Here is a 10,944-nt window from a genome sequence, read left to right as displayed (position 1 = left end):
ACAGCATCGCGAACCCCCTTCCCTACATACATGCCATCCTCTGGGATTAGTACATGCTCTGCTAGGGCAGAGCATAGATGTTGGTTCCTACTACGCCTGTTTAAATAATTTTGTTGCTAACGCCGCCTGGCGCTTCTTTGACACTAGTCATGAGCATGAGCATAAGCATCGCCGACTACCACCGGCTTTTTAGACCCCTAATGCTAAAGTAAGTAATTATTAACACTATCTAACCTTGCTTATATAATTCTAACAATAGCAGGCAACTGCCTAACAACTATGTAAGTGTGCTTATGACTGCTGCGCTATTAGGTGACCTTGCCCTTCTATTGCGCCTTGCCAGCTACATTCTACGCGCTCTTGAACCCCTAGACACCGCCCAAGGCATGACTTGCTGGCTCCTTAGTCACCAAGTATCAGTTAATACTAACGCTCTGCTAGATTGCCTCTGCCTATCGCCTTATATAGACGCTATCTATAAGACAGGCACATAGTCCAGATGTAGTATTAAGCTAATACTACTATATTTATCCCTTGTATATAGTAACAAGTTAACTATAAAACTCCTAATTTACAAGGAGGCTCTATAGGATTAGCTGCACAGTAGCTACAAGGGTCTTACTATACTATATATAATAGCTATAGGTTATAGAACAGAAATAATATAGACTATTAACTAGTGTTATAGTTTATAGAGGGACACAGTTTCATGTAACAGACCAGTACTAAACTAGCTAGACAATCTTAGATATTAGAGTCTTTACCACGCCTATCTCTCCACAGGGCCCAAGGAGGAGGAGGGGGGTAAAAGCTAAGCTGTGCAGCTGGTTTCTGGGCTCATCAGACTGGGGGAGCTGGTTCATATAACAGACGGAAGTTGAATATCATAGCGAGTGTAGAAAGAGAGGAAAAGGATTAAAGAGAGCCCAAAAGCATCACTGGACAGTTGACAACAAGGCGGATGTTGGGTGGGCGCAGCGGATCAAAGACTGGGGGGCCACGGAAAAGTTCTGGTGCCTGAGCTGATGGTATTTGCAACAGATTGCATGGAATGGAGACTTGCAGACGCATTGGCTACGGTGTATGAGGAGGCTTTTTAGGTGTGATGGCTTTTGTCACCGGCAAAAGGGAGGGAGGACGGACAGGACGGACAGGACGGACATGGTGAAGAGGTGTTTACGGGCGGGCTCCACTCTTGAGCGTCTGCCTGAGACGGAAGTGGAGCGAGCACTCTGATAGGTAGGTACGAAGTACGTTCCCGAGTACCTACTTACCTACCTAGGTAGATGGGCGATCGGGGCAACAGTCCAACTGGAGTGTGTGTGTGTGTGTGTAGCAGTGCGGCTACGGGACAGAAAGGAAAGGGCTGCTGTTGGCCATGCTGCAGGAACGAACATTGAAGATAGAGTCAGGTGCACAAGGCACTGGAAGCAAGGTTCTTGGCAGAGATAAATGTATGTGTCTATAGTGCCCACAATTCCTACCTAGGTAAGTAGCTATCTAAGCAAGAGAAGACAGACAGATAGGGCAGACGGAAGGACACAATCCGAAGAGGTGTTTGACGTTTTCTGGCGCGGCCAAGTAACTCGTTTCCTCCAAAGATATCACCAAGTGGGGGGGAGGGGAGGGAGGGTGTGCCTAACCTGTTTGGCGTGAAGGGGCATACACATATTGAAAATGCGATTAATGGTAGGTGTGTGCAAATGGATGTGAAAGGAGAGCAGAGGCTTCGTTTTTGCCTGCCTATAGCTAGACTACCTAGGTAGGTAGGTAGGCACCAACCACTGAGTCAGTTCTTTTCCCTTCAGCAGCCAGCCATTGTCAGTCACCCTTGCGTCCCGGTCTTGATTTGTGTCGCTTTTTTTGTTTTTCGAGCCTTCCAATGTCGAGTTTAGTCTTGTCTGTTGTTAAAAGTCTCTGTCTGATCACCTGACGTCGCCTCGCCTCGCCTCGCCTCACTTCACCGAGGCCGTCGCTGTTAGCGCCGCCAAGATCCTCGAGGCCGAGCTTGAAGCCGCCGATGCCGAAGCTGCCAGGCTCCAGCGCCTGCGCGCCCAAGCTGCCGAGGAATGGAACTGGGCCGAGATGGAGCTCCTGGACCTCGAGGAGGACGACATCCAGCGCATGCTGGCCTTGTACGAGGCCTGGGTGGAGGAGGCCGAGGAAGAAGCCGAGATCCTACGGCTTGTTGAGCATGTCGAGGAGCAGCTGTGTCAGCAGCAAGAGGAGGGGCCCGACGAAGAAGAAGACGAGACACAAGGAGGCCGCCGCTTCAACGGGGCTTTCATTACCTTTGATGACTACCAGGACGACGACGACCGCTTCTTTGGCGACAACGGCAGCGCCCCGACGACCACGAGCCTGCGTCGCCGCCGCCTACACCACCACAAACACCAACAATCTCCCGTCCTCAGTGCCGTCACTACCTCCCTCACTGACATGGCTCTTGAGGACGGCGAACGTCAACTCTCGTCCAGTCTCCAAAGGATCCTCCACGTCTACAAGACCGATTTTGTCTCCCTCCGCCCAACCACCCACCTACCGGGAAACATGCTTTTCTCATCCTCGATAGACGGGTACCAGCAATTCTTAACGCATCGCCGACAGAACGACTCCGTCATCTATCCATCTTTTGGTGCTATGGCCAACAAGATTTCCGGACAGGTTCGTGCATATGCCCCGCGCTGAGCCGTTCGTCCGTTAAGCTTGACAAACTCACCCAAGTCCTAAACGTAGCCGCGAAATAATAACGATTCCTGTCAGTGATACACCTGTCATCGAGATCTTGAAACAAGGAGAGGCAAAAAAAGGGAGGCGGTAATTTATCACAATGAAACAGATACAAAGAAAGAACCAGGGCAGACGCTGCGATCGTATAGTGTCAAAGACTCAACAGTCGTGATGCTCAGGGGCCAATCGTGACGATTATTCCAATCCATCTTGCCCTATTCCTAGGTTCTTGCTGGGCAATAGGCTCGCTGGATATCCTGTTGGTTCCCGACATAAACAGTCAATGGCAGGAAAGGAGAGCTTCGACGGCGACCTCGAGGTCTGTAGTCTATTTGAGCTTAGTGAAAGCCCTAGTCGCCTTTGGATGGCGCGTTCGTGGAGAATGATGAAGAAGGATGTGAGTGGAGGTGATGAGAAAAGTGAACAAGTTGGACTTGCGCCTCCGCCCTGTTATCGGATAAGAAGGGAAAAGAACATCGGCGCCATCTGCAGCATCAATCGAGACACATGGCTTTTTATCAGACTGAAATGCATTTACTAGGCACAACGTTGAGATGTCTTGAGCATCAGGCATCGCCTCGGTTGCCAGCGAATGCAGACGGTACCCCCCATCCATCACCCAGACAGCCCTTCTGTCCATCATCTGTCACGTTCTTCATACCCACCAAAGAGACACGAACCCAGCAGCTCCATCGCCCCACAGAGCCAGTCAAGTAATGGGACACCTGTTATGGATGCCTCACTCTCGATTATGTCCATGCCCTCCTCGACAGATATTGCCGCGTACAATGACGGTGGTAGCTCCGTGCCATCAGCAGAGCTTCTTCTGCTAGAAGCATCGTCAGGTTCAGACGCGTTATTGCGGCGTTGAAAGATTAGAGAGGGCTGGTGCTGGCGCAGGCGGGCCTGGTACACGTTCGGGAGCTCCACCTCGTCTTCCTGTGAACGGGATAATAACGTCGCTGTAATAGTTGGGTCGAAGTGAATGTCATCGATTGCGGTAAGCTGCTAGTCTGACGCTAAACCGAGGTTTTGATCTGTTGGCGAATGTCAGTAATGGCGAGTGAGAAATGGCCAAGAATGCGCAGCTGCTACTCACTTTCCATCAACACCAGCTCGATTGAAGCCTGCGGGCACTGCCGGCGCTGGCTTGACATGCGTCCATGATGCCGTTCGAGGAATGGGGAACGGTAGTGTGCGAACATTGATTGTCCTTGGCGCAACGTGCTAGGTGGAAGTTGCTAGCAAAGTGTGAGTATTTGCCGAGTTCTGATGCTGACAGCAGTGACGGAATTACGAGCGAGGGCTTTGGCGTGGAAGCGTAGAAGATTGTTTGACGTAAATCTTGCGTAAAAACCGCATCTTAGTTCTCCCTTCCGCACGAGGAAGGAATCACGCGCTGCTCAGCTCTATCTAAGGAAGGTACCCCCATTCACCACAACACACAAAGCAGTACATCATCAATCCTTCGACACCAACGCCATCCCGACTTTCGCATCAATGTGAAAACACCCACAAGGCCTTTCTTCGGCTCGTTTCGTCGTCGAATACCTGGGGCACACCTAGGTTCTGACGGCCGGACGGCCGCCTTCATCTCAGTGCGGTGTCATAGTGGCGTGGCCAGCGATTCATCTCCGAATGCCAGCTAAGCAATTCGGCTAAGCTCAACTCATCCAGCCTACGTTCAGACACCACCTATTTATTGCCTACTCTAACACCTGGCAAGTTGTACCAGCCACTCAACCCGTAGCTAGCTACGTTGCTCTGGACCTGGGATTGCTGCTTCTCTGCATGCTAAGTTCACACCGTTACTTGAACCCTTCTAATATTCCAATCGCGTCACCAACGCGTTCCCAGTCTGTTACTAATACCGTATGTTACCGTTCTCTAGTCTGCGAAGCCCGAGGCTATTTCCATGTAGCCACAACAAAGGTTATTCAATCGTTTAGCGTCAACTTCTCCCCGGACGGCATGCGCCAGCTACCTTCCAGACAGCGCACACCTCCCACTAGTACGATATAGTCATTATCCGCGACTTCCGCGGCGTGAAGGTCACCCTTCAAGTCGACAGCCGAGACGCCACTGGGTATGATGACCCGGATAGTGTTGAAGACGACCCCAACCGAGAAAACGCCTGTTGGCGAACATCCACTTACGTCGAATCCAAGGACGACACCTTCTTCCGCCTCCGCTATCAGGTCGAAAACAGCCATCGCTGGGAGGGCCCCAACATAGAGCTCTTAACCCCCGAAGCAGACGCTAGTATCGCTAGTAGTGGTAGCAAATGGTGGCGGCGGCGGTGGTGGTACCGAAGGTGCATCTTTGGTCAAGAGATAATGTGATTGAGTCGGCGTTCGGCAACGCGTTTACTCGACCGGGCATTGGGACTATTAACAGCATTGGCTAAGGAGACAAGCCTTAGCCATGACGGCAGGCTGAAAATAAGGCAAAGGGGATCAGAGACGAGGCAGTACATAGCATGGATAGGATAAAGGTTGTGCTGTATGATGAGGCTAGCTGAACGGCACCGTGACGAGTACCCTGCCCTACACAACGAAGATTGCTTCTGTGGTGTGATAGGTCTGTTCCAAGCGAGTGTGTTCCTAAGGTTTGTATGAAGTACAAGCCTGCTTGCACATCATTATACCCAGGTGGTTCTGTCTGTCTTTCACTCTATGAACAACCTCTAAAGAGGTTGTTCTCTAAAGAGGAAAAGAACAGGCTTGCTATTGGGCCCTTTCCTCTCCAATAAGGCTGCCCCATTACCTCTCCTGAACATTCAGCTTCCATAATGGTAGCACCTTGCCAAAACAAGCCGCTCATCCTGCCAAACTCAACGTCTCTTGTTAAAACTATGTTAAGGTCTTAGCTTAACGCCCTCTTTGTCTTGACCTAATCCTTAAATACCTGCCTACCTGTAGATTATAAGAGCTTTCTAACCCCACACTTCAGAGGGAAGCCGGATAAGTGCTGCGATAGCTTATATTTTCTCGATCCTGAGGAGGAACCACCGACACTCTGAAGGCTACCAAAGCAAGCTTCAACGCGTCAGGACTCACACTTCCCCTCAGCAGGACTCTAGAAGAGACGTGAACTACACTAGTCATTGCAGTGCTTGCTATTAATAATGTAAGTTATTGAAAAACAGCCTCGTAGTGCTCTTTGGGCACAGTAAGCCCTGCAGCTTATTGTTTTCTTTACGCACTTTGACCTTTGAAGAGGAAAAAGCCAGACTTGTCGACTCGCCGTGTGTCCTGACCCTCCCTTTCATACCACCTACCTCACTCATCACTCATCACTCATCGCTTATCACGTGGCTGCCGGTCCTGCCTTCAAGCACTTGCCTCAACTGAATCTTCTCTCTCTTATTCACTCATTCACTCCAAAGTTCACTCACTTCACTTCCAAATCGCGTCATCCCACCAGCCATCAATTACCAACGTCACTGGCCTTCAGCCCCTGGCCGAGGTGAGTGACCACTCGCACATGGTCGGATCAAGCACACATCCGACATCTCTCGTCTACCTTGCACGGACACGATTCCTCGGGCCAGTTCCTAGCTTTCAGGAAGGTCCTTCCTTCCTCCTCCTATCGCCACTTGCGATGCGTTCATTCTCTTTGTGTCTTGTTCACTCAAGCCCATCAGGCCCTAAGCGGCAGTAACAGCAGACAGCGGGTACGACGACGAGACCGTGTACCCTGTCCACAAGATCCTTCAGCACAGGCTTCGCTCACATGACAGGACTGTTGAGCTTTTGGTACAGTGGGGAAATGAGTGGGTTGACGACGAGCCGACGTGGGAGCTGCAAGATCTGCGGATTACGTGCCGCTAAAGGGTCTCTCAGTTCTGGATTTGCAAAGGCAGAAACTACCGCAACTCGATCCTAGGCCTAGACCCCGTTGAAGGGCCATTCGCAATTACCAACATCCTGGATGAGAGGGGTGAGCGCAAAAAGTCCAAAAGAAGCAGCCAGAAGACCAGCCATCTCATCGTGTTCTTGGGCTATAACAAGCGAGAGTGGCACCCAGCTAGCTGTGTTCCTGACCAAGGGATACAGGATTGGGAGAAGGTCAAGGTGGGTGAGGATGACAAAGAGGACAAAGAGATCTGAATTCCTGTGTGGTCAGAAAGACAAACGAGGTCCCATGAGGTTCTCGGCAACGCAACAGTACTCGGGTTTGATGATGGGAATAGCTGAACTAAGACAAGCAGTGGTCAACGACACCATTGCTCGGCCCAAAGGTGCCTCACTCAAGAAAACGATTCACTGCGTGCAGTTCCAAGGCGCTGTGATCCCGCGCAATAGTTGTCGTCTCTCGACCAGTTCTACTGCCAAGTACCCTGATTGGTTCCCTGCCCTTCGAAGCGTGCCTCACTACCAGTCTATCATCTTGATAGACAAAGGACTGATGCAAGGAACTTGCCACTTTGTAAAGTAAGTACTTGCCTAGGTGTCCAAAGCCCTCGACACTCACCTGCATTAGCTCACATCCAACCGTGGGCCGGCTCGACCGTCGAGCCACAGCACCCAAGACCTGCCGCCGCCATGGCAGGCATGTGGCAGCCCGACTTAGGCATCGAGTTTGGTGGTCATGCATCCTTACAACAACACCTTGATTCCCCATCAAATTACAACAATCATCCCTACGATCACTATACGCGACCCAACCCTAAGGTTGTCCCTAACCAAAACATGTCTAGCAAGTTGACAATGGAGGGGTTTCTCCAGAACGGCTAGCCAGCACGCCAAAAGTAAGCTACTTAAGCACCCTGTTCGTTTACATCCACAGACAAACGGTGAGGAACCTGCCTGACTAACGCGACTTTACTTTATCCCTAGCCCAAGGCAAAGGCTACACTGGCTGCCGTCGCGTCAGATTCCTCCCTCCCGACTACGCGCACCGCGAACCACGTCTCCGTTTGTTTATTCGACCTTGCAACGTCACCGCCTTGACTACTTAGCCACGTCCCCCCCCCCAATCCATTTACTCGAGCGGCATGTCTGTCACACACACTGCTGTGTCGTGTCCTTTACATCTTGCCACAGCATGCGCTATTGAGCGGCAACCATCTTGAGACTGCGCCACCATGTATACGACCAACGACGCCAAAGTGAGAGAAAAAAGTTCCCCCGTCTAAGATTGATCTGCACTTGGAACTGAGGGTAAACACTGACTGACTGACTGACCATTCGTTTGCAGTACGTCTGCCGCTCGACCATCTCCCATCTTCAAATTCCCGGCGCCCACATCGCCTTTTCTGCCGGCTGTAATCGTCGCATGTGGCAACACATCGTCCGCAACCGTCTTGACCTGACAACTGCTCCGTGGCGAAAGTGGCGCAGCGTGGCCTGTGAGATGCATCTTGTCAGGGAAGATGGCTCCAGCTGGAGCGCGACGTGGAATCGCGTTGTCCTCCGCAGGGTCTAGGAGGCCGTCGTTCGCCGCACTGACGACGCCGTCGGTCGCGGGCTTGTTTTGTGAATTCCACGGCCGCCGCGTTTGGGAGGACTGGGCTGCCGGCTTTCTGTCCCCCGAGTGGGACGGCGATTGCTTTGACGAGCTGTACGCCCGCAAGCTGCTAGCCAGGATCCTCTAAGAGCCGACAAGCCCAAGACCGCCGTAGAGACCAGCAAAGCGAAGACAAGATCGCCGCCCTGACGCACCAAATCGTCCATCTCGGACACATGCACGCTGTCCCGCCCTGTAACCCAGAGGGGGGCCCGCGAACACACGCCAAAACCCCCGATTCCGATGACAACAATGAGGTTACGGTTACACGTAAAGTTACCCGCGGCACGCCGCGACAGCAGGCCGTCTGCTTCGACTGAGACGACCCTATTGTTCATCCTGGGCCCGATCAAGATCTGGGGCCTGATGATTCGTTGACGATTAGGGAGCATGTCAGGCTCGTCAACATGCTGCATGCCGCCTCCTCGCCGCCGCCGCCGCGGCGCCCATCTACTCCAATTTCATCTGCTCCAAGTTCATCTCGGCGAGGCCCTAACTTGCTGGCATCCAAGAGTGTCGCCAAACTCGATACTCTGTACCGCCAAGGTAGAGAGCGACTCTCTTACGTTTCATGATGCGCTTGTCCATCTGCGCTTCGACCCTGTCGACAGGGTCGGCGATGAAGCCTACAGGGCCAGGATACAAGAGGCACGTGAGAAGCTCATTGAGGTGATGTTGTGTGTCGAGGACATGATGGACCGTCGTCTCCGGCAAGGCGGCGCAGCTCAAGGCCCTTATACGGCGTATCCCGCTTCCAGCCTGAGGTGGAGGCACTTATTGGGCATGTCGAAGGCATCGCCCGTGTTGGAGGCGAGTTTGGCCGCCTTGCGGGCACGGTATGCTTGACGCCTCGTGCATTTAACTGTTATGGTAGCTTAGTCTTGGTTATTGTGCTTTCGAAGCAGGACGGGCATGGAAAGAGGGAGCGTGATTGACGAGTTTCTTATGCCGGGCCGTGGTGGATGGATGCCACGCGATTTAGATGAGCTGCCTGATGCGTCTGTCCCTGATGATCCTCCTTGCTCTGCCTGGGCAGTACTTCAGTTTCCTCTAATCTGCCGTGATAATGTTGACAACATGGTTTAAAGACGCGCAGAAACATATTACTTACTTACTTACTTATACACTTATCAACCTACATACACTCGGCTTAGAGGCACACCCACTAAAATCTTTAACTTAATAGATACTGTGGCGGGTGTAATAGAACACTGAGTGCAGACTTTTGAGTTCTACCTGGTGCACTAGTTTGCTGGGAATCGCGAGGGATTGCCCGTGTTGCCTTGGCTGTATTGCTGCTGAGTTAGTGGCCCTTGGCGCATCCCAGAATTGACAACTACTACTATTACCACCACTGCTATCGCTGTGCCCTGGCTTGTAAGTAAAATATGACGCTTCCTGTTGAGAGCCTAAGCTTCTGTGTGCACTTATTAAAAGCAATGGATTAGTGGATGATGTTACGTCTGGGCATTTTTTGTGGATATGGAATAGCCCCTCTTTAATCCACCTGTGCTGTTTATTGCTGCTTTCCGCCAACAGCCTCGTCGATGTATCACACAATACAGCACAATTAATGCTTCCTTGAGTGCCTCCGCTCCAAAGTTTAAGATCTGTGAGAGAGGGCAGTAGTATGACGCCAGGCAAGGGTGTTGCAGCCTACCTACGATGCACTGGCAGGAAGGGAAGTCGCATGATGCGACGGGCTGGCTGAGGAGGGCGCTGCCTACCTGGGTACCTAGGGCCTTGGATAGTCTCCCCATCATCTATCCATCTTGACCTCCCGTCCCTACCGATGGACCGTGATCCCCTCGGCCAATTCCCTAACCACCTCCGCTTCCCGCTTCAATCGCCGTCCTTTGACAACGCTCCTCGTCCGTTAGAAACTGGGTGGCGGACCCCCGCCCTGCATCCCATCGACGACAACGAGTTCAGCCTATGGACCTATCTATCTACCTATGCTACGTGGCCAAGCGCTACGTGGACATTGGCTGGCATGCGTCGTGTATGCTGAGGCTGGCCAGGAATTGGTTCTTGCACCCCGCCACCGCGAAAAAACCGCAGCTCATTCATCCTTTTAAAAACAACATCGTTCCTCGGCCAAGAAGATTCTGCCGAAGCAGACCAGGGCCAATATATCAAGCAAGGGAATCACCCAAGCTGGAAGCACTTATGACACCGACTCTTTTGACAATTCGGTTCCGCCCGTTCCGCCATCTGTGAGCCCGATAAAGAGGAAGATTGCTTTGACTTTTTGAGCAAGCGGGAAAATCAAATTGTGGACATTCAGTCCAAGAATATCGACTATTAATGCCCACCCACATTTGCCGGCAGAGACTACATCACACACGTACAATTCACCCTCGGTTCACGCGACATATGCCAGAGGGGACGAGATTCAACATCAACTGAATTCCGAAAAGCACACGATTTATCCTTCATTTCGCACTGTGTTGCTGTCACGGCAGATGAGGGGCATACATAGGAAGATTGTTGACACCAATTTGAATAAATATCAACTCATATACAACAACTTCAATACTACCGAAAATATATAGAAATACACATTGTCCCCGACACCGCTGAATCCCGGATGTTTCCAAGAGCAGTCCTATCTACCGGCACATCCCAAGCCCACCGGCCGCCCACGTTGACCAGACGCGGACGGTGATCGATGTTCAGGAAAGGTGGCGGCAGAGCAGGTTG

General features: G+C 51.8%; 3 protein-coding genes across 3 annotated transcripts; all 3 read left to right on the top strand.

The window, feature by feature from the left end:
* Nucleotides 1-260: 260 nt before the first annotated feature.
* Nucleotides 261-1,101, top strand: LY79DRAFT_697503 (uncharacterized protein). Its single transcript, XM_060564852.1, is given in 3 exon segments — nucleotides 261-711; nucleotides 756-804; nucleotides 817-1,101. The coding sequence occupies 1 exon segment, from the start codon at nucleotides 294-296 to the stop codon at nucleotides 492-494; it is 201 nt and encodes a 66-aa protein (XP_060409093.1). The 5' UTR covers nucleotides 261-293; the 3' UTR covers nucleotides 495-711; nucleotides 756-804; nucleotides 817-1,101.
* A 576-nt stretch (nucleotides 1,102-1,677) lies between these two features.
* Nucleotides 1,678-7,469, top strand: LY79DRAFT_583604 (uncharacterized protein; the record flags this gene model as incomplete). Its single annotated transcript, XM_060560336.1, is given in 12 exon segments — nucleotides 1,678-1,689; nucleotides 1,915-2,664; nucleotides 3,011-3,127; nucleotides 3,702-3,730; nucleotides 3,962-3,981; nucleotides 4,622-4,741; nucleotides 4,753-5,007; nucleotides 5,843-5,859; nucleotides 5,879-5,901; nucleotides 6,566-6,806; nucleotides 6,859-7,166; nucleotides 7,193-7,469. The coding sequence occupies 12 exon segments, from the start codon at nucleotides 1,678-1,680 to the stop codon at nucleotides 7,467-7,469; spliced, it is 2,169 nt and encodes a 722-aa protein (XP_060409092.1).
* A 460-nt stretch (nucleotides 7,470-7,929) lies between these two features.
* On the top strand, nucleotides 7,930-8,160 carry LY79DRAFT_525671 (uncharacterized protein; the record flags this gene model as incomplete). The annotated part of the gene is made up of 1 exon (XM_060555759.1): nucleotides 7,930-8,160. A coding segment is annotated over one exon (231 nt), but the record flags the coding sequence as incomplete, so codon positions are not given.
* Between the last annotated feature and the right edge of the window lie 2,784 nt (nucleotides 8,161-10,944).

Source organism: Colletotrichum navitas (assembly GCF_030913465.1).
Source record: "Colletotrichum navitas strain CBS 125086 chromosome Unknown LY79scaffold_91, whole genome shotgun sequence".
In the NCBI taxonomy this organism is placed as follows: domain Eukaryota; kingdom Fungi; phylum Ascomycota; class Sordariomycetes; order Glomerellales; family Glomerellaceae; genus Colletotrichum; species Colletotrichum navitas.
This window is presented reverse-complemented; position numbering and strand designations above follow the sequence as displayed.